Source organism: Sebastes fasciatus, chromosome 15 (assembly GCF_043250625.1).
Source record: "Sebastes fasciatus isolate fSebFas1 chromosome 15, fSebFas1.pri, whole genome shotgun sequence".
In the NCBI taxonomy this organism is placed as follows: Eukaryota; Metazoa; Chordata; class Actinopteri; order Perciformes; family Sebastidae; genus Sebastes; species Sebastes fasciatus.
In genome coordinates, this window is record NC_133809.1 from 19,204,775 (window position 1) to 19,228,843 (window position 24,069).

The window sequence follows — 24,069 nt, forward strand, 5'->3', positions numbered from 1 at the left end:
GGGGCGAGTCTAGACACAGAGGACTGTGCTCTGATAGAGAAACATGCCCCTATAAAGACTCAGCATGCATGTGTTACATGTGACTCAGAGTGGGCCTTCCACACACACACACACACACACACACACTGCATGGTATTGAAGGTGGAAGACAGACAGCACTCAGTCAGCAGAACTGTACTGAGATGAATCACAAACATGAAACTAGGGTCTTTCAAATCTGACTCACAAACATCAGAACAACTTATGCAAAGACCTGAGTCATCATCAAGACACAGCACGGGGTGCTAGGAACTCTCAAAGCCAAAGGCCTCCTGGAGGGGGGATCCCTGTTGCTGAGCTGGCTCGACTCGCTGGTTTTCCAGAGAGAAAGGACAGCATGCCCGAGTTGAAAGACTCTTCGTCCAGGGTCTCCAAACAGAGAGGGGAATGAAGTTTCCCAGTGGACTGGGCAAGTGTTTCCAAAGCCGAGACAAAGGAGCCAAAGGATTGCCCTACAAGCTTGTAATTACTGCGTGCTTGAATGGGGCTGAGGGGCTGTTTGGCTGACACCATTGGCTTTCAAACAAGCACCCTACCATTTAGCCCATTGGCTCGCCCTGTCCCCTAATCTTCCCCTGCTCTAAGGGCTGACTGGGCAAGCAGGCACAAAGGTCCCTCTGTCCTGGGCAAGACTGGGGCCCCATTCCAACATAGTGAAGTCTTTGAAAATGGCCTGGCATGGGAACCTCACTGTGGCTGCCTATATGAGGCCCGTCCAGGAAAACCAAAGGAATCAGATGCAAGAGGAGCTGGAGAAATAGAGATGAAGCAAACAATGAAGCAGAGTTTGGAAACAAGGCAAACATCAAAGAACTAGAAGGATACTTTTGTGATGAGCACAGAGGAGGGGCTCACCTGGCCAGATAAATATCAAGAAGGCTTACAACAAAAAGCAGAAAATGATCTGTGTTGTGTTTGTACGAGTATGACTGCCACAACACATATCAACCATAGACTGTATATATACAGTATATATACTGTATATAGATGGACGGCGTGCCCCCACTTCCTCCCACTGTACAAAAGTGAAGCCAAAACATCCCGGATACGGGAGCTGCCATCTCGAGATTTTGACGTAATTTGGAGCCAGAGTCTGCGAAATAGTGATCAGGCGGTGGAGGTCGTATCGAGGTCCCGCCCACACACATTGCGAGTCGAACACGGCTGCAGCTTGTCAGTGAGAAAGACTCACAGCTGGGTATCGTTGACAATGGGTCCAATCTATTCAGTTCAGGTCTAGGTTTATTTACTTTATACATTATATACTGGAATTTTAATTCCTGTTTAAGTTTTGACCAATTTGTTGTTCTATTAAAAAGGTTTACACTTGAACTGTAAGACCTGTTAAATTTGAAGATGTTTTTATCAAGTTGCTGATGCACTTATTTGTTACATTTTGTTTTTTACAAAGTCAGGAAAACAATGTTTAAGTCAAGCTTGATGTTGCCTTACACATAAAAGATTGATCCCAGTCACTTCCACACAGTGAGGCATACAGTTTATTAATTATACTTTGGTATCAGATCGGTACTCGGTATCGGCCGATACCCAAAGCCCAGGTATCGCTATCGGTATCGGAACTGAAAAAGTCTGATCGGTGCATCCCTAATTAAAACCAAATTTATCTGAAAAACTAACATTTGAACATACACCAGCATGAGAACTACCTAAAATGACAGAAACCATCTCTGGGAAAAATGTATTTGACGTGTACTTTTACTTTTTAGTTTGGCCTATGTCCCATCCACTAACATGGAGGGGGCGGGCTTTATGACCTATACTGCAGCCAGCCACCAGGGGGCGATCGAGCTGTTTTGACTTAACTTTTGGGCCGCTGTCATGTCGTCCATCTTTATATACACAATTTATGAAATGAACTAACAGCTGACTAAGATTTAGGGAAGTAACTTGGGAAAAACCTGAGGAAAGCCACTGGAGCCAGACTGCAGATAAACTCTTCCACAGTGAGAAAGTTTCCCACAAGGTCACCAGTCAGACAGAATTTAGACTTCAGAAGAGAAAAATTCTGCAGCAATAATAACTCCTACACATCACTATTTCCTGTCAAGGAGGGAGTTTTTGAGGAGTGAGGGGAGGTAAACCGAGGTCTCCACATATCCACTGAGGTGTAGCCTAACCACGGCCGCCCATAGGCACAACAGATGCACAGGAAGTAACAAAGCATCTCCACCATCACTCCCCCGTCTCCCATCTGCGTCGCTCTTTTTTCCATTTGCTCCCCCCCTCCTGTATGCGCATCTGGTTGACAACCAAGCACAAACCTGCCCGTCTGATTGAGCAAACCTGAGAACCTGACACCTTCAGAGAAAAAACAGGCAGGCCCACTGGCAGACAAACGATACTAGCATCATCCAACCGCGAGCCGACGTCCTGGAATTCCACCAATTTCAGCGGAGGAAGTGATGAACGTCTGTGTAAGGGGGGGGGGGGGGGAGAAGAGAAGTAGGGCATGTTTGGGCAAATTCCAAGAGAGAAGTGCAACACTGACTGTCACAGTGAAAGTCTGTTATAAAACATTCACAAAAAGTCACTTTACAACCAACAGTCCTCTATCTTTGCAGCCAAGTTGTACTTTGATGTATGAAACACCAGCTCTGGATGAAGTGGAAACGCCACGATAAAACAAGAACTGAACAGACGAATTGTTCAACCGACCACACATGCGACGCAAACGCCGCGTGTTAGTTGGAGCACTTTAAAAAACGGTGGCAGTGTATCGACATTCATCATCACCGTTGTTCTGTGATGTGTCGCCGCTCGGCCCCGTCTCTGGGCCCCCTCGCTATCACTGCAGCACAGTTCAGTGAGTAATGGGCATAGCGAACCACTGGCAAAGTGAATTTCACTCACTGCCTTACACAAGACGACAGCTCTGGAGGAGCGCCAGGATATATTCATTGCCATTATCTCCAGCAGGGTGTCCTCGATCCTTCGCCTCTTCTTATCCAGAAAGTACTCCACCGGGGTTTCACATTTTACGTGGGTGAGACAGCAGGATAAATAGACACTTGAAACACTTGACATAGTTTATACTTAGAAACGGTAAACCCGGTCCTATTTCCAATGTCATTATCTGGGTGCGCCAGGACAATGAAAGCCTTTGTCCGACTCCTAGAGGGCCTCTTTACCTCTTTAAAAAAAAGCTAATTGCACTGTTAACAGCTTAGGTGGTCTGCTTGTCCAGAGTAAAGACGGATCACTACTTCTTATATTCTAATCTATTAGCTGCCCCCGTCAAAACAAAAAAAAAAAAGTCAGGCTTGTATTCCATTGATTTAAAGTATGCACATCAACAGAAGCTTTACAACTTTACGCTCCATAAATACATTAATCTACAGCCAGAGTTGGTTTAGTGCCTCGCGTTTGACGTGGTTTTATAGATGACTTGTCTTTATTGAGGAGGTTCAGATTTAAGCTCGTCAGCTTTAAAAAAGCTGTGCATTATAAAGAGCAATGGGGAGGAAGCAGTGCGCTGCTGCCTGAAGAGGAATGTAAAAAATTCTAATGAGGCGGCTGCCTGGCTGCTGCAGCAGCAGCAGCAGTAGTTGGGAGCTGAGGTTTAAAGTGGAAGTCTGCTCTAGGCTGCACTTTCCCTCTCCCAGCCCTCCCTGCCCAACTCCTCCAACTCTAGGAGGACTCCATTAGAGAGACGGTGGGCTACTGATGCATATGAACAGGTACACGCAGAGACAAAGGCTCACACACACACACACACACACGCGTGACAAAGCAAAACCCTGAAAATAAAACACCAAATTCTAAAAAAACTACAAGAACACAAACCAGTCAATTTGGCTCATAAGAATAAACTCATGGGACGATAGCTATTTCTGAATAAGACAATCCAAACTGCTTTTTTGTTCTGCAAACATCAAAGACAGCGCTTTCCTGTCCCCTGACAGCTTGAAGAGATGCTATTTCTGCAATACCTGGCTCAAACTAAGATTAACTTTTCTTGGGAATCACATGTTTGAAATGCAAGTTTCTGGTCTCTGTAGAGTCCAATCAGGGCTGCCCAGAACAAAAGGATCTGCCCAATTGGTCTCCCTAACCTCTCTTTATATAAATGAACAATGAAATGTACATTGCATGCAAATAAACATGGTGGTTTAACTCTGCAGCAGTGTTTCCGACTTGGTTGGGCGCCAAAATGTACCCAGCAGGTATTGCTCGCAGGCCAACAGTCAGCCATCCGACAATTTCGGGTCATTGGCGAGCATCTGGCGCCCTAGTTTTTGCGGTGTGTCCCGCACCGTCAGCACTAGTCTGCCGATATCGGGGGCTTTTTGGCCAATTCAGCATGTTGAATTGGTGGCGGAGCTCGTCAGTGAGAGAAATCACTCTTATTGGCTGTTCAGCTTAAGCAAATCAGTGCGCGAGAAGAGAAACGAATGTGAGGAAAGCAAGCCAACGAGTAAAGTCAGGAAGGTGCACAGAAGGATCTTCTCATTTTTCATCTTCATCTCATCTGATCATTCCAATATACGGATATTTTCACAACGACATGGCCATCTGGAATGAAGCTAAGTGGTGAGTGAGAGTGGTGTGAAAATGGTCGGCAAACGCCGCTTTGTTTCATGTACGTATCATAACAACGGCTTGTATATACGCAGTCCTCGGTCTTCCGGTTTCCCCATTTTGAATGACAAATACAGACTATCGCGACCTGCTGGTAGGAAGAGTTTTTCATCTCATGCAGGCGCAGGACTACATGGTAGTTGGCTGTAGTCTGCGCGGTGTGTTCAAGTGCAACTTTTTGGCCAAGAGACAGGCGACTCAACAGCCGACCTCGGCCGATGTCGGTTTGGTGTTCCTGGGCTTTATCAGACGGAAGATACTGGTGTGATTTGTAGCCCTCTCAGCCATAAACCTTGCTCTTCTCAATCTTTTTATAAGGTGATGAAGAGAGAAATCATACCCTAGAAAGTTACATTCTCATATCTGCACTGTCTGCCATATCTTATCTCTATTGTAAACTACCATACCCATGTTTAATGAACTGAAAGTTGACAACTCTGTTTAACATATACTGCATTTCAACAAGTTCTCCTACATTTCTAGAGCAAAGTAGTATAGTATTGTATAGTAGGAGCAGTGGTAGTAGTAGTGGTGTGTGTGTGTGTGTGTGTGTGTGTGTGTCGAAATGTAGTTAAAGACAGGTCTTGTGTAATCGCTTGTGATCAGGGATTTACCTGTTACAGCAGTCTGGTAAATGGGTCAAACACCTGTTGATGATTAACAGGTTCATTTGTCAGCAATGAATGTGGCTGTTGTGTGTGTCAGTTGCACTAGACTGTAACCACAAAGATGACTGTAGTAAACCTCGCCACGAGTGTTGGCATCGTGCCAAAAGCAGATGAGTAAAGCCCAAAGTCCACCGTCTCACTTGCAGGTGTCTGATACGCACACTCATAGTGAAATAATTAGTATTTAGGGCTATTGCTTCTATGTATAACCATCCCAAACCTGGAAAGTCCTCTCAGATCATAATTTAAAGAGGACCTATTGTGCTTATTTTCAGGTGCGTACTTTTATTTTAGGTTTCCACTAGAACATGTGTACATGCTTTAATGTTCAAAAAACACTTTATTTTTCCCATACCGGCTGTGCTGCAGAACCTCTAATTGGCTAAATTAGCCGCTAGGCAGGTATTATGCAAATGTGTTACTTGGTGACATCACCACGTTACGGAAGAAAGGGCAGGACTTCAAGCAAGGTGTTTCAGACAGTTCGGGAGCAGTGTTTCTGTGGGGGAGAGTTACTCTCTTTGACGTGGACTTTGGGCTTTGTAACTTTGAAGATCTTTTATGTGCACAAAAACTATATAACACACTAAAGGAAAGGGGAAAAGCACAAAAGCATAATATGTCCTCTTTAAGTATCTATTTGCTAAAAATGTTATTTTACCATTAATTTGCTGCTTCACTTAAAAAAAAAAAACTGAGCCAAGAACCTACGTGTACCAGGGCTGCATGGGGAAGGAGCTGAGCCGTGTAAATTAAGTACGAATAAACTCCCCACAACCTAATTTTTATATCTTTATATTAATCTGAATTTGCCTTGCTACTTTATTACTGAATAATCAGTGTCCTCGGCTGCCCGGCGTTTCAACACAACAGGAAAATCTGCCTGCTGCGGTTCAGTGGAAAGACAAACACCCTTTGATATCAGATCTCATAAACCAACACAGGAGCTTCAAAAAACATCTTGAGAAATTTAATATGACAATTCCACCTCAATTGCTTCGCACAGCAAACATACTGGCAACCGTTCCCACACAGGCACGCTGCCAAACAGCGCACCCGTTCCTCCAGGTGAAAAAGATCTGTGATTTATATGGGAATGTTTCCGTGTGACTCCTGAAAGAGAGAAAGCTTTGGATTTCAATGACTAACCCTGAGCTGTTGGAAAGTCTCCTTCACCTACTGTTTCTACTCACAGCTCCTATAAGAGGCTGTAAGGTGACTCCCTTCTTGGCAGTCATGCATTTGATTTTAACAACTGTAGGTTTATTGCTATTATATTGGAATATTCCCACTTGTTACAGTGTAGTAAAATGCAGCCATAATTTGACCAAATTTTGCATTGCTGGATTAAAACCCAACGCAATGGGAACATTTCCCAGCAGTGTGCCTTGTTAAACAGGGCAGTGTGAGCCGGGGCACACCGAGGTGTTTATAGGGGCACTGCGTTTCCTCTATTTGCCCAACAAAAGGTAAATATGCCCCTCTTAATATCTGAAACCTATGTGTTACAACACAAATACTCCCCGCTCAGCATGGGGCTGGCACACGGCGCCTCCGAGTGCACTCAAGTGTGTGTGTTGGGATGAAGCAGTTTCCATCAATTGAGGATTAAAATAGAAGGGATGCGAGAGTAGTGGCAGTATAATTAACAGTGTTGATGCGAGGAGGAGGGCTGAGTGAATAGTTTGTGTGTTTGCCGTCTATAATTCAGCCTCTCCACGTGCCAGAAGACGGGGGATGGGGCTCAGCCAGGGGGCCCAAAACACTTCCCAAGCCTGCTATTACTTCATTCTCTCATCCCAGGCACTCACGAGCAAAACAAATCAGAGTATAAGCATGCAATGCTGCTCACACGTTGCATGTATCTAGCATGTTCAGATTCATTTCGAGTGCTCCACTGGATCGATGTCACATTAGCGCCAGTGGCAGCAGAGTTTGTGGAGCGTTTGAACAGGGATAAACAGAGTGGGTCATTCAAAATGTCAATTAGATCACAGTGTTTTGATCGTGCGGGGGCTGGTGCCGGAGATGGGATGTAGCGTGCACCGCTGGCTACTCGAGGCTGGGAGCATCCAGTGGTCACACGCACACTGCACGCCAGAGAACCCTGCTGTGTGTGCCCATTAGTGAGTATTGGTCACTTGCCCAGTGCCAGTCCTAGCTGGGCTCAGGCCAATACAGCCATTTACTCCTGTGGCCCACGGCTACTGACGATGGAAATAAAATGGAGGCGGTCGATAATATTCCTGAAAGTCGTCATGCTTAGAGACAAAAAGCATATATGACACATACCAATAACGTGGCTCCATTGTTCCTATTTGAAACAAACAAATCGATGTTAAAATTTCAGCCCTGCCAGTGAGAGCTTAGGGCTCAGAAGACGATAATGTTGGCTTCCCGATTGTCTTGGGTCGCTGAACCTCTAGGTCCAAATTGTTGTTAAGCTGGGGATACACCAACCGACATCAGAGAACAAGCGGCGACAAAGGCCACCAGCTACGTCGCCTCATGTCGCCTTTGTTTTGGCCGACAAGTTGCACTCGAACACACCGCACAGACTACAGCCGATGGCCAGTTAGCTAGCACATACGTTCTTGCGCCTGCGTGAGAGGAAACTACTCTCCCTACCAGCAGGTGGCGGTAGTCTGTATTCGTCATTCAAAAAGAGAAACCGGAGGACCGAGGACTGCGGATATACAAGCCATTGTTATGATAAGTACATGAAATAAAGCGGCGTTTGCCGACCATTTTCACACCACTCTCACTCATTACTTAGCTTCATTCAAGATGGCCATGTCGTTGTGAAAATATACGTGTATTGGAATGATCAGGTGAGATCAAGATGAAAAATGAGAAGAACCTTCTGTGTTTTTCCTCTTGACTTTATTCGTTGGCTTGTTTTCCTAATTTCAGTTTCTCTTGTCGTGCACTGATTCGTTTAAGCTGAACCACCAATTAGAGTGATTTCTCCCACCGAAGGGCACTGCCGCCGATTCAACATGCTGAATCGGCCAAAAAAACTCTGAAACGGGAAGACTAGAGCCAACGGTGTGGGACAAACCGCAAAAACTATACCGACGGCCCCAAAGTGTCTGACGGCTGACCGTCAGCTTAGTGTGTCAGGGCCTTTATACTTGTGTAGTCTAGTTTGTGCAAAAAGTGAATGCGATTATATTCATGAGTATGTGTATGTAGTGCAGGTTTGGGACGAGGACGAGGACGGGGCCACGGTGAGAGCACTTAGGTCTTCGTGTACAACCGTGTATGAGCAGCAAGGTCAGTCGACAGCAGCCTGACAGATTCTAACAGCAGAGGTGTCAATGTGACAGATGCTTGCGATGTTTGGAAGTCATCCACCGCCCTGTCCTCTCACATCCTCTGCCTGACTACACAGGTAGCAAACAAGCCAAATCACAGAGGGCTACGAACACAGAATCCAGATTAGACCGCCCTTACCACAATAAAGTTAAGTAATTTATTGGAAACTCTAGTAAATACGTAATCAAGTGTTTTGAAGTGAAAATCATATCCTACGTGCCCATGCAACACCAACCTTGTATCTGTTGCTAAAACACAGACACATTGCTCAGATCAGATAACCGTCTGTCAGGAGAAAAGAATGAAAACATTGTCAGCAACAAAGAAATGGCTCAGAGGGAACATGAAACCCTCAATAGGAACTCTTTGTGCTGCTGAAATGGCATTTTAAAAAATGGGATACTTTAGAAATGACACGCTGGTTTGTTCTTTGTTTTGACAATATTGTCTGGACAGGTTGTAGCAAGGTGATGTTATGGAAGAGGAGCAGTTGTGAAGGTTTGATTAGGCAGTTTAGGAAGGGGTCGGGACCCTGCTGAGCAAACATGAGAAACATGAGCTTCACTGCAGCAGCAACAGCAGCAGCAGCAGCAGCATTGACCACAGGCTATTTAAAAGGCCTCCAGAGAGAATGCAATTAAATCCATCATAAGATGCTCTACACATCCTTTGGAGTTCATTTTCATCCGTCAAACTGATCCATCAATCGATCAACAGCTGCTTGGCCAACAAATACACCTCTGCGGCAATCAGGGTAAAGCACATCAACTAATTTGATTGCAGAGATGAATAGCGGCAGCCATAACGGGGATGCATTTCAACTGTACAAGGATTCCCCGCAGACTAATATCAGTGACAGAGGAGCACGAGAGCGCTGCTAGGAAACAAAAGGATCCTTCGCTAACGGAGCGGCGGAGAAAAGGAGAACACAGCCAGCCGTCGTGGAAGGCCAGAGTCAAGGTGAAAGCTTGATTAATATCCCCTCACACCGGCCAAATATCTGCAGTGCTGCCACCGGACATTAATTGTGTGCCTAGAGTACAAGATGTACTCTACAATTTTGTAATTAACCCTTTTTTGGTGTGCAATGTTGAAGGCAGAAATAAGGATCTTGCCAGGTAAGCGGTTTAACAACATGGGCTGCGGTGCTGGGGACAGGAGGAAAGCTCCAGTGTGAGCTGACATGAGGAGCAGCGCAGTGGAGAAGAGGAGGGAGGGGGCAACAAAGGAAGGGCTTATTATCCTCACAGAAAACCTCAGGGGATTCTCTGCCACGTCTCTGGAGAAGCCCGGCTGACTGTGTTGTCCCCTACAGCTTGGAGTGCAGCCTAATTCCCCAACTGAGGACTCAGTGGAAAGCTCAGGTGTGCCTCAGTACTCAGCATTATTTGTCAGAAATGGCAAATAGTTTCTAAATGTGAAAAGGCTTGACTGAGGACACAAAATACACAACAACAGCGTAGCAAAGTTATACACGTAAAACCATTTACAGCCATTGATTTTGGCACGTGCCCAGTGCATAGCCCAGTGCACTTCCAGTCCAATTATAACCAGTCAGGCCGCAGAGTTAATCAATTCATACAGAGTCATTTGGACTGCGATAAGTCAGCTAGTGTTGCATAACAGTGGTGCCCTGCTAAATCACAGTCTGTGCCAGGAAACCACAGTGCAAAACCTGCACAGCGTTCTGCTGCTGCTGGCCTGCACTGCACACCGCACTTACTGGCACGCTCCAGCCAGCCAGCTCTGCAACTGTGGTTTATCATGCTTCCATCTGAGCCAGCTCCATGCATGAAGCCACATCTCATTTTAAAAACAGCAGCCCAGGGTGCAGTGTTTTCAATGCTTTTGTTTCCATTGAAACACCAAAAAAAACAAAAAACGTTGATTTTAAAACACACGACGGCAAAAGGCAAGCAAATTAACATCTGCTTTATTAATCAGACAACATCAGACAGCTGTCCCAGTAATTCTTCTGTTTTAGTCTTGGTTCGTGGATACAGAGTGAAGCAGAATGCAATTAACACGCACCCCCTCCCCTTTATCCCCCCCGGCTGGCAATAATCAGGACTTTGCATCCCCGCAAGTGACAGAGGAGGAAAGAAAAGCATGCAAGTTTTCTCTGGAGCTCTCTGTATTAACATGCGTCCTCAGTGATCGGATCGCAAGTGGACAGCTCTAAGTACAGGTGTGAACGCACTTTCAGAGATCCGATCTTTCAGACCACATTCAGAGGTGGTCTGGACCACATATGGCCACATTCTTTTAGCAGTGTGTACGCAAATGTGTCCTGGGTCACATTAAGGACCGCCTACTCAACTGATGTCCCGCTGGGATCCGCGGGTCTCTGCGCTCCTCAAGTGACGCGGGCGCTTGTCTGCCTCGCAGCATGGAATTGGCTTCTGTGCTCTACTGTATTCTGTCGGTACAGCTGTAGTTCATTAAAATATATCTTATCTATAGGCTACATATGTACAGACTATCAGACTAGGCACATGAAGTGCATTATTATCATACTGTCGGAGATGTGCCTGTGTTTTTGCTCCGGTGTTCTGCACAGATCTGACACCCACCCGCCCGCTCGCTCGCTCTCATCCCTGGCTCTCTGAAGCTCTGTACCCCGCTGTTGCCTGGCAAAGGCAGCAGTGCTGCGGCACAGAGGTCACCGGGGACCGCCGGTACAATAACTTTATATTTTGATGTTGATAAAAATGTACCAGAATTCACAAATATGTTACTACTGACATTCATGTAATATAACGTCTGCTGTATTAGTCATGTGTTTACTACGTGTTTAATTTGCATATAGAGCGGGGAAGTGAGATTGTATCACAAGTGGTTACTCAAGACGCATATGGAGACGCATTCTAATGCCAGGTGTGAACAGACGTACTTAAAGCTGTCCACTTGTGATCCGATCACTCAGGACGCATGTTAATACCAGGTCTGAACAGGGTTAGAGAGTCCCTCATTCACATCTAGTGTTTGCCTACCTGGTGTTGGGTATTTTAACACCTGGTTTCTAGGGTCAGTTAAAAATGAGGCAAAAGGTGAACATCCAGGGCAGCAAACCAGGATGTGTGCAGGTGCAGGCTTTCTCTTTCTAGTAGTAAACACCCACTGGTGACTTCCTCCTAATCAGTATTTAAGGCAAATATGAGTGCCATGTAAACACAGACATGTCAACACCTTATCTCCTCCCAAGCAATAACAGTAATGTTAACCTCATATCTCCCATATCAATATTCAACTTTGAGATTATACAAACCCATGCCTCATCTTCATATTTGCAAAACAGCTTTCAGTTTCAAATGTGTTCCTTGTGTAGCGAAGCTGTAGGCAGGCAGGGTATCCAGGAATACATCAATGAAACACACAGGAAACAGGCAGCGAGAGAGGAAAGGCTGGGAAAGCAGCCATGTTTGTTATTAGCCGGCCCTATCTGCCCTTTGCACCTGGAGCAACATGGAAAAAGAGACTATGGCCTAATTCATCAGACAGCGTTCTGTTATATACACACTATACTATAATATACACACTGTATGGGCTCATTAATTTAACATCAAGATTGAGTATAAGGCTGAGAATCACCAGAGGCCCCACGATACGATATTATCACGATACTTTAGTCGCGATACAATCTTATTGCAATTTTTTTAACATTTTGCGATATGCTGAGTATTGCTATAAGATTAGAGCTGTCACTGGCATCATATAAAACTAGAAAACCTAAGGGATTCATTAGTATGTCATACTAGCTTGACGCCAAGGAGGCTTAATAACGCTCCAAACTTACACTAAATTTTGGCGAGGAAAAACTGGCATGGCCATTTTCAAAGGGGTCCCTTAACCTCCCACCTCAAGATCTGCCGTTGCCTGTTGGGCTTGAGTTTGCCATGTTACGATTTGAGCATATTTTTTGCTAAATGCAGTACCTGTGAGGGTTTCTGGACAATATTTGTCATTGTTTTGTGTTGTTTATTGATTTCCAATTATAAATACATACATACATTTGCATAAAACAAGCATTTTTGTCCACTCCAATGTTGATAAGAGTATTAAATACTTGACAAACCTCCCTTTGAGGTACATTTTGAACAGATACAAAATTGTGTGATTAATTAACTATGGACAATCATGCGATTAATCGCGATTTATTACCTTTTTTCAAATGCAAATGATGCAGTTTATCAACATCTGTTTTATCTAATAAGATCCCGTCTTCACTCTGTTCATCTCAGAGTTTTCACTCACATATCTTGAGGTCAGAGGTCAAGGGACTCCAGTTTTTCCTCGCCAAAATATAACATAACTTTGGAGCGTTATCTAGACAGAATAGCGGCCAGATTGTTAAGAGGTTAATAGTTTATATAATAAAAGATTCATACTTTAAGTCTGTGTATCGATACAATATTGCCACGCAAAATGTTGCAATACTATGCTGTATTGATTTTTTCCCTAATTGAGTAAATGTTTTTTGTTAAAGGCTGAGGTAATAATACAGACCTGCATGGACATACTGCTGAAATAGTGACAGTGGGACATTTTCCTACTCACTTCACTCAGTCCATCCAGTTTGTTTAAAAAGTCCTCTGAATCTAGCAAAGGACGCCTTTGATTCACAGTGGTCTCATTCTTCCCTCCCGGCTTCACTAAGAGCAAAGCAGGAACTCGCAGGGTGGAAATGGATTCCCTGGTTCCAAAGAAAAGGATGTGGAATTTCGGAGCAATATGACGAGGAGGGATTTTTTTGAGTTTCAGCACAGGAAACAAAGCACAACACAAACTACAGAAAGAATGCGTTCACTATTTCAGAAAACTTCAGAGTTGTGTTTTCCAGGAGAAAACCTCACACGGTGTTATTGTTGTGCCAGCATTCCAGCTTTACTACAAATCACCTGGGAAAAGTGACACCTGAAAGTAAGGAAAACAGTTGTAAGCATGCACAGGAATGAGGACAAGCTGAACAGACCTGTCTCCGCATTGAGATCTGCTTTGAGCTCAGCCATGACCAAGCGCTCACGCATTCCTGCCTGCTTCTCAGATTTCTGTCCACAGGAGGGACAACAGCAAAACCTCTGTGGTTTTTGTACGCGGAATTATTTTCCACCGCTGCCCGCTCTGCATGGGGCAAACGGGCCTGTAGCTCCGCTTGATGTTTTGATTCTTCTCCGAGCAGAGTTCGGTAATGCGTTCCAGGGGGAGTGTGTGAAGGCCAAGACAGTGTAGCAACTGGCAGACATGTCGAGGCAGCGCCGAGCACGTCATCGCTGTGTGGCAGCGGAGATAGCCCGCAGCAGCGCAGCAGCACATCATCATCATCATCATCACAATTCCAGATTTCATTATGGAAAGTTTTCTTTCCTTCTCTCACTTTAAGTTTTTCTTAAGTGGTTGCTTTTTTTCTTTCTCCTCCATCCTGCGATCTCTACGCCATGTCGTACTATTTTCGGCATGTATGAGGTTTGATGGGAGCAGAAAAGGGGAATTACACAGTGTCTGATCTCTGCATGACTGTGGGTTTTGGTTTGGGGTTGAGAGTTGGACGCAGCATGACATAGCCCAGTCACAGAGAGGTTGCTTTAGCTCAAGAGCCTATGAATACAGACCACCAACTGTCAATCAGATATAAGGTCCAAATCAGAGTCAATAGCAACACTTTGCACCTGTTCCGCTACTAAACTCCCTCAGTGGTGGTGAGAGTTACAGAATCTCCCGCATAGATAATTACAGTGTCCGAATGCATTTTTTTTTACGAGGTAAAAATTCCCCAAACTTTGTGGCAGGTGGGGTGAAAAAGAGGGGAATTTTCCTTTGTCTGCACGCATTTACTCTGTGACAGTGTGCTGAAAAGAGATTACATCATCACTATTGTAGCTTCCGAGCCCTCTGCTTTCCTCCATTGGCTGGTATACAGCGGACCGTCCGATCCAGACAAAGACGGAGCATTCCAACAGTTTAGCAAGCAGGAAACGCGGACTCACAATCACACTTCATTACAATCAAACTCATCAACACCCTCAGTCACCAGTGAAAAGACACACAGAAAAAAAGCTGGAGGCCATATTACTGTCAAGTCATTTGACTTCTGACTACGGGCTGACTAATACCAGCCAGACGCAACACTCATGATAAAACAGACAAAGCTTCCCTTTTTTTTCTAAAAAAAAAATAAATGATGAAGTATTTGCTGAAGGTTGTGTCAAAACTCATGACTCATTTGGTGTCTGTTATAGAATAAAAAGCATGAAAGTTACAAGGCCACACTGGTGCACCAGATCATCCAGGGTCACACTGGAGGTGTGTTTAGTTTGTCATCTAGTCTGTCATCATCAGTAACAGGTAGCTAGAGGTGACGGGGGCACAGGTGGGACTGCACATTTCCAAAAGATGAGGTCAAGAGGTTTGAAAAATTGTGCAACCTTTTAAAAAAACACTGTGCGTGCAAGAAGCAGCACATCATGGAGAAATGAGTAAGGGTGGGAATTTTTTTTTTTTTTTTCACGATTTTGAAATTTTATTTTTTAACGCCAGAATCGATATATTTGCTTCATTTGAGTCTATGTGGAGGTAGAAGAGAGTTACCGCCTTTATTGTTGTAGTCTGAGTAACGTGACATCATATCCATCAACAAAAAACAAACCGCAGCAAGCGGAAATGAAAAAGCAGAAAACGGCAGAGGTTCTGCGTAGATACGACCTGCACCCTCACATGTTAAATCCAAAGTGGTAAACACTACACATACTGTAAAGTATGGAAACACTTTGGGTTTCACACATTGCCAGGAAAAGCAGGGCTAGACATCATGGCTAAAGCTGTGTGCTAACTTTGTTAACAAAGGGAACTGTATATACAAAATACATATATCCGAAAATAAGACTGATTATATTAACCAGAAGTGTAAAACATTACATGTCCCTTATAAATTAAAAAGAAAATACCACTAATTTGTGAGGGAAATGTCTTTATTCTTTGATTTTTGGGTTGCTGGAAAAAATTTATAAATAATGCCTCACAATGACTGATATATTTGACTTCAGGACATCTGTGACTACTTACACATGCTAATAATCAAACATTTTTACTGTATAATTGAGATATTTTCCAAAGTAAAAGTCCATAGAAGTGTATGATTCAACTTTTTCCCATGGTCTCGCAATACTTGTAGTCGCAGTACTTAAAAATCGCAATACAGATCTAATCGGCACCCAAGTATCGTGATTGTATCGAATCAGGAGATAGGCATATCGTCCCAGCCCTAGAAAAGAGTGTGATCAAAAACCTACTTTACGCATCAAGATCATTAAACGAATAAACAATAATCCACTTTGAACTTGAGAATCAATCCTAACAATAATCTCATTATTCGTTATAAAATGAATTAAAAACAGTTTGTTTAAGCATTTCATGATGATGGCCACTTAGCATAATTGCAACCCACACATTCCAGAGCGGCAAATTATAAAGCAGCACAATGCTCCTCTTGTTGTTGTCTTTTATCTTTGCTCGAGCTATTCCCTTCGAGCCAATGCACAAGAGACAATAGAAACAGAAGCTCAACTTAGTAACAGGAAGCATCCCGCCGTGCACGTTAGAACGACAAATGAAGCACAATAACAATTGTTATCGTTGTGTGTGAGAAGTATGATGCTAAAAGTGAAAATAGAAACACCGTCCTTCAGTCGTAAACCAGGGGGAGGACTATTTATCCTGATAAGAGACGTGAGAAGGCTTTTTTCTCAAGGAACTGTCAAGTTTATAGCTTGGATGTAAATGCATTTTGACGAGAGCCAAACTGATCTTTGGACTTATCTTGTCAACTAGCTGTTACTCCTATTGGCCTCACGCTACTATGGCTGCAAACTCCCTAAATGAGATGTTTTAAGGCCCACGCAGTAACGTCTTATCTTAACCTTGAATGGTGTTTTTGTCAGCAGCATAAAACACAGACTTGTTGGTCCACTGAGGCAGATTAAAACAGAGCATGCATGCTTTCCCCAACAGTGATATATAAAGCTCCTGCCTCTGCATTAGATTAACTCTCCAGAAGAAATCCCATCAGAGAGAGCAAGAAGCAGTCCAGTGTGAATAATAGCTGCGATTTAGACGGGACAAAGCCGAGATTAGAGACTCACTAGTAAAAATTGCGGTGCAGTGTATGATCAGTCATGCCCACCGCGCCGCAGGTCAGCTAAGCCCATTGAGAATGCCAAAAATCCCTGATCCTTGCCAAAAGCTAAACTCCAAAGCTTCCTTTTTTTTTCACCTGACTCATGCCAAGTTATCCAACTCCAACAAGCTACTGGAGCCGGCACTATGGTTCAGGTAGAGGGGAACCCACCTGCATAGTTGTAACTAGTTTGTTACAGCTGCAAAATACTGCATATGTTTGAACTTTGAAAGGTTGTCAAAGTTTCCTGGTTTTTACTATTTAAACAAACCTCTGTTTGCCTTGTTGCCCCGCATTAACAAATCTTTCCTATTCGATCATGTAGCCGTGATCTGTACAGTATTCTCTATCTATTCCAAATCAGTCTCTAGGACAGTGGTTCCCAAACTTTTTCATGTCAAAGACCCCTAAACTGACACAACTTAGACCGGCATGGACCCCCATTTCATAAGATGTTGTCTCAGGCTACCCCATCTGATAGGATTTTTACTTTCAGGTGTTTTATTTAGAGCTGTCAAAGTTCACACGATAATAACGCGTTAACGAAAATTTGTTTTAACGCCACTAATTTCTAACACATTAACACAATTGATATTTTGGAGGTTGTACCAGGCTCAGTTTTAAAGCTAGAGTAAAGATACTGGTATCATATGAAACTAGAAAACTTAAGGAATCCATTGGTACCAATCTTGTTGGGAAGGAGGTTAAATAACGCTCCAAATTCGCGCGAAATTTTGGTGAGGAAAAACTGTCAAAGGAGTCCCTTGACCTCTGACCTCAAGATATGTGACCTGAAAGCTGTTGTTGCCTGTTGGGCTTGAGTTTTCCATGTTATGATTAGAGCATATTTGTTATGCTAGATGCAGTACCTGTGAGGGCTTCTGGACAATATTTGTCATTGTTTTGTGTTGTTAATTGATTTCCAATAATAAATATTTACATACATTTGCATAAAGGAAGAATATTGGTCCACTCCCATGTTGATAAGAGTATTAAACACTTGACAAATCGCCCTTTTAAGTACATTTTAAACAGATAAAAAATGTGCGATTAAATATTTTAATCGACAGACCTAGTTTTATTACATAAAGTGTATTAAACACAAGACCATAATAGAACAAATTCTGTCATTGTGTTACTTATGGATCATGGAATTATAGTGAAAATAAATGATTCCCCTTTTTGCCCCTTTTCCCCCTCAAGGACTCCTGGGATCCTCAGATCCCACTTTGAAAACCACTGCTCTAGGCTACTGTATATGGTCTACACATAGTGGACAAAAATACAGCTGGTTTTGTGTAACTACACTCTGCACATTATGCATAAATAAATCAACAAAAGGAGGGTCTGATTGGGTAACAGTAACAGTATTCTCTATCTAATTCCAAATCAGTCTCTAGGCCAGTGGTTCCCAAACTTTTTCATGTCAAGGACCCCTAAACTGACACAACTTAGACCGGCATGGACCCCCATTTGATAAGATTTTGTCTCAGGGTCCCCCCTTATGTGTTTTATTACATGAAGTGTATCAAATCTATAGCCAAAATAGAACAAATTCTGTCATTGTGTTACTTATGGATGGAATTATAGTGAAATTAATGATTCCCCTTTTTTGCTAGGGACCCCCTTTTCCCCCTCAAGGACCCCTGGAATCCCCGGACTCCACTTTGAAAACCCCTGCTCTAGGCTACTGTATATGGTCTAGACATAGTGGGCAAAAAATACAATGTATACTCTGTACATTATTCATAAATAAATCAGCAAAAGGAGGGTCTAATTGGGTAACAGTATCAGTATTCTCCCCCTTTTCCCCCTCAAGGATCCTCAGACACCACTTTGAAAACCACTGCTCTAGGCTACATGGTCTACACATAGTGGAGAATATATACTCTGTACGTTATGCATAAATAAATCAACAAAAGGAGGGTCTGATTGGGTAACATCTGATCAAAATGCCATGGAGGACCATGACTAGTAAACCCCCCTGTTATAAATTATTATAACAGGGGAAATAAATAAATGATTCCCCTTTTCGCTGGAGACCCCCTCAAGGATCCTTGGGAATCCCCAGACTCCACTTTGAAAACCTCTGCTCAAGGCTACTGTATATGGTATATGATCACTGTAAATACAATGTATACTCTGTACATTATGCATAAATAAATCAACAAAAGGAGGGTCTGATTGGGTGATCAAAATGCCATGGAGGATCATGACTAGTAGACCCCCCCTCCTCCTGTTATACAGAACCTAACATGGTATATATTGATTGAAACTGAACCTGCAGGCCTTAATCTGCTCAACAAGATGATGAACCATCAGGCAAAAGGCTGCAAACAAATCAGAGCTCAAGACAGACAGATGTGGCACAACAAGGAAATCACCTGCCTGAAATGAAATCCCTCCAACAATACGACCCATGCTATAAAAAAAACAGAGGTTTTCTGGGTGGTGACAGTTACACAAGGAGGAGACATGCACACATCCTATAGAGGCTATATGTTAGTGGTGTAGTGTGCACGACACCACCACCACCACCTGTAAATCGTCTCCTATAAAGCAGAACAATGCCCTTGACATATAAAGCCTCTACAACGACGCCACGGTTACACATATATATATGTTGACAGATTTCCTATTTGTAACAAAAACACTGATTGCGCACTGGCACCTTTACGCAGCACAAAGATGTGCTTTGTCCACAGACATACAGATGTTGGAGCTATAATGTAGACAGCTTGTATCATAGCAACACGCTACCTCCAGACTCACCTTTTCCCTGCTTTCTGCCTCAAGCTCCTGGATGTCACACACACGATAGGAAGCGTGTTTTTCCTCCTTTTGTTTCAACTCGTTGCTGTTTTAAGTCCGGAGGAACACAAACTGCGCAGCTCTTCCTCCTCACCTTTAGGGCTACTCGGTAAAAACGTGTTCGCTCCGGTTCAGACACGTTAAAACGCCCCGGTGGTGTCGTCCTCCTCTGAAAGGCAACTTGGTAAGTTTGATAGAAAGTTACGGGGTTTTGCCTCGCTGCGCTATGCAGCTGCTGCTGGAGGGATGAGATCATTCAGGCAGCCTCCTCCTCTCTCTCTCTTTCTCTCTCTCCCTCTCTCTCTGCCCTGGAGTCTCGCGAGAAGCTGTTGTCAGGGAAAAGCAAACGTTTCCGTGGCAACAGGGCTCACCTGTAGTGAGTGGATGGAGAAGAGGTGAAACGAAGAGCTCTCACTCTGCCTTAAAAAAACATAGACTGAATTTGGACGGACAGATCTGATGAATGATATCTATTTTGTTTGCCTTATACATGTTTTGTATCTGATATTTTTGTGGGTTAAAATCTTTGAAAATCAATAAAACATATTTACAAAAAAACAAACATAGGCTTTAAACTCTGCAAGCTAATAGATAAAGTAGCTCCAGTTTTTACTTTTACTTACATTCTTTTCTCTGTACGTCCAGTTACACACCTTCTTATCTCTTACTATGTTTATATGTTTATATTTATATATATTTTAATTTTTTAATTTATTTATTTTGTATTGTTATTTTTAGGAATGTTAATTTTAATACTTATTTATTCTATCCTTTTTAATGCACTGACGGGAGCTGGGAGAAACAATATGTTGTTTCCTTCTGTGTATGCAAATAATCAGTGAAATGACAATAAAGTGAATCTTGAATCTTGAATATTTGGTCAAATTTGCACAAAAGTTCATTGTCTGTTTCTGCTTAATTTTGCTTACATTTCATCTTTCCATTGACAATAATGAAAACATATGGGAGCTCCAAAATTTCACAATATTGGTTTGGGTTAAAATAAATCCTTTTGGGCAGAAAGCCCTGAAGGTAAACTTCTCCCATGTGCCACCCATTTACCTATTGTTTATGGGAATATCTGAATTTGGGGGAAAAATTGAGAAAACATTCAAAGCAGCTTCTAAAGCTGTCTTAAAATCAACGTTTACAATATCATACAGTGCCTATATTCTAAACAATATTGAGCTTATTTCTAATATTTGGGTGATATTGCTACATTTACGTGCAGGGTTATTTGGACCAAAATACATGCAAATCAAAAGTATTGTCAAGAGATGAAGTTAGAATTTGTGTAACATTTGACACAAATTCACATGTGATGAGATACTGTCGTTTTATTCTATTATTTCAATGATACACTATTTTAGAGAATTGAATGGAGTGAGTCATCATTCAAACATAAACGATCTTTGGTGGTATTTTTCTGCAAGCTGTTTGTGCAGGGTAGCAGTGCAGAGAGGGTGGAGGAGAGGCCCCTGGTATACCTCCTCCAATATTTGCTGCCTCTAATAGGCAACATTACTTACCTGACTGTCAGCCACAGACCAGTGGGCTTGTGGGAAATATATTAATCAAATGTCCTCGTGTATCACGACAACACAAATATTTAAATGTGATATTCAAAGACAGTGAGTCAGGCTATCTACACACATCTAAAACAGTGTCAGATGACTGAGTGTTTCACTGTTGTCCCCGCAGCAACCTGCCAAAGACATTACGGCGCTGCCTGGCCTGTGTAGCCTGTGGCTCTGACATCATCGGCTGATGTGAATGTGCAGGAAATCCACAGCTAATCTGCAGACCTTGCAAACAAGGCACACTGTGCATAGGAAATTAAAGCTGGATAAGAGCTCATTACACAGTGGCAAGGCCGATGCTCTTCTAAATGCATGATTTAGGGCTTGTCTTCAAGTGTCACTGTGGTAGTAAAGCATTCCTGCTGCTGTGTAGGCTACTGGTGTCAGCGGATCTTACTTGGAAAATGTAGATCTTGTGAATTGGTGGAGAAAGAAGATCTCAACAAATAAAGAATGACTCAGCAGGATAGAAGATTCATAATGCAGTGGAACGGCCTGCAAGCTTTTTAATGTGCAATGACAGCGAGCATTATAATTCCACAATCATCCCACTGTATTTCAAACCTCATTATTGTGCCTACACAGAGCTGTTTCAGACATGATAGCATCTATTTTTGTCAACCTTACATCAGAGGCACACATCTTTATAGCAGGTGCTTCACTGGTTATATGGTCCAATTAAAAGAAGATACAGCAGCGAGAGAGAATATTGTTTTTTAGGGTTTTATTCCAGTGCAAACATTTCGTGAGTGTGTGTGTGTGATGAATGTTAATTCATAAAAGCATGACAGAAGTTATCTATGTGCATGATCAAATCAGTAGCACCATCTGCTGGCCAGGCTGAAAAAGGACATGCAAATATGCTTTTCAAGTGATATATTGTAGAATTAATTTTACATGTATTGAATTTATTCCTCCACGACTCTTAAGCACTTATGAGGCCTCAGATAATATTCCCTCAGCTTTTCAGAATATCACCCTCATTTAATAAGGCTTAAAAGTGTGGAGGACAGCATATCAGCTTTGACTGTGATGGATGAGAAGTCATTAAGAGGTGGAGGCTATTCTTAGGTCTTGGTTAATCTTAACAGTCTTTGAATGTCGGGCTCTATGTCAATGGTGGGGAACTTTTTGCTGTATCTTTTAAAGGGCTCTCCCTCTGGCCCGATGAGGAATTTCTCAAAGTTCCAGGAGACGTCCCTCCTGCTGATGGGACTCCAAACCAGAAATCTGGGGTCCTGCATGAGGGAGGTGGGGTCGTCATCCGGATAAGGGAGCTTGTCTTTAAGATAGGCAAAGACCGGGTGTGTGTTCGTCCCGTTGACGTCACACTTCTCAAAGATGGTAAAGCTGGGCTGAAAGCCGCCGCCGGGCCGCACATGCTGCAGGGAATTTAGGATTTCACCATTGCCGCAGTTCTCCTGCAAAACACAAGCGTTCATTTTCATATTGTCCAGCTGTTTTACACTCCACAGCAATACTGAAAAAAGCTCATAGTTCAATTGTAATTTTGGTGATAACAGGAATTTTGCTGATTACATTCTAGCAAACAAGCTCACTCTCTATAAGAGTGTCAGGCAGACACTTCAAATTGAATGCAGTATAAAATCTAAAATAACAGCTAGTTTTCATACTATGCAATGCTGTTCTTTTGAATTACTTATTTACTAATGGTAAATATAATGGGAATCATTCTCATTGGGTAAAGCAAACATGAGAGAACATTCGTTTCCAGAAGTGAAACTTGGCCTAGCCAAGATATAAGGAGAAAGCACAAGATCCTGTTTAAATTAGGGCTGTCAGTTGATTGAAATAGTTAATCGTGATTAATCGCAAATTAATTGCACATTTTTTATCCGTTCAAAATGTATCCTTAAGAGAGATTTGTCAAGTATTTAATACTCTTATCAACATGGGAGTGGGCAAATATGCTTGATTTATGAAAATATATGTATATATGTATAATTGGAAATCAATTAACAACACAAAACAATGACAAATATTGTCCAGAAACCCTCACAGGTACTGCATTTAGCATAAAATATATGCTCAAATCATAACATGGCAAACTCAAGCCCAACAGGCACCAACAGCTGTGACTGCGTCAGTTGTGCTGACTTGACTATGACTTGCCGCAAACTGCATGTGATTATCATAAAGTGGGCATATCTGTAAAGGGGAGACTCGTGGGTACCCATAGAACCCATTTTCATTCACATATCTTGAGATCAGAGGTCAAGGGACCCCTTTGAAAATGGCCACGACAGTTTTTCCTTGCCAAGATGTAGTGCAAGTTTGGAGCGTTATTTGCGTTAACTTTGGCAGCCCTAGTTTAAATGTATCAAATAATGCATTGAAATTGTCTTTAAACATCAGATGGGACTCAAGTGAAGCTTCCAATTTTCAAAAAAGTGTTTTATATCCAGAGAAAACACAAATTTGGTGAAATTTTGCATTAACAAGTGAACCGATACAGCAGGTTTGACATGAATAATAAAACATCATCTGCATATAAAGTAATTTTTTGAGATTTCTGGTCTACCGGTATATCAAGACCAGATACTGTGGGTCAACCGAACCATGCAGCTCAACTGACCTGATATCCAAACTGGTTACAGGGAAAACCCAGGACCACCAGACGATGGGGGTACTTGCTCTGAAGCTGGTTGAGCTCACTGAAGTCCCGGGTGGTGGTGCCTCAGAGCGAGGCCACATTCTCTATCAGGACCACCCGTCCCCGAAACACGTTGAAATCCACCTTGTCTCCCTCCAGCGAGGTGGCTCTCAGGTCGTAGAAGGTCTTGGCGATGAACGTCATCTCAACTCCTGTGTTTCCTCACTGGAGGCAGACGGGATCTCGACGTGTTACTGTATCCAACTGCTT

General features: G+C 42.9%; 2 protein-coding genes across 2 annotated transcripts in view; both read right to left on the minus strand.

Annotated features, from left to right (window-relative positions):
- The window catches only part of LOC141783937 (signal-induced proliferation-associated 1-like protein 1), a 47,090-nt gene extending 27,255 nt beyond the window's left edge, over positions 1-19,835 (minus strand). The window contains exon 1 of the mRNA XM_074661546.1: positions 19,567-19,835. The gene's annotated coding sequence lies outside the window, so the exon portion shown is untranslated. The remainder of the gene's footprint in view (positions 1-19,566) is intronic.
- Positions 19,836-21,325: 1,490 nt separating this feature from the next.
- On the minus strand, positions 21,326-24,048 carry gpx2 (glutathione peroxidase 2). The gene is made up of 2 exons (XM_074661043.1): positions 23,782-24,048; positions 21,326-22,606 (listed from the first exon to the last, which is right to left on the minus strand). Exons 1-2 carry the CDS (start codon positions 24,001-24,003, stop codon positions 22,253-22,255), a joined length of 576 nt encoding a protein of 191 aa, XP_074517144.1. The 5' UTR covers positions 24,004-24,048; the 3' UTR covers positions 21,326-22,252.
- Positions 24,049-24,069: the final 21 nt, after the last annotated feature.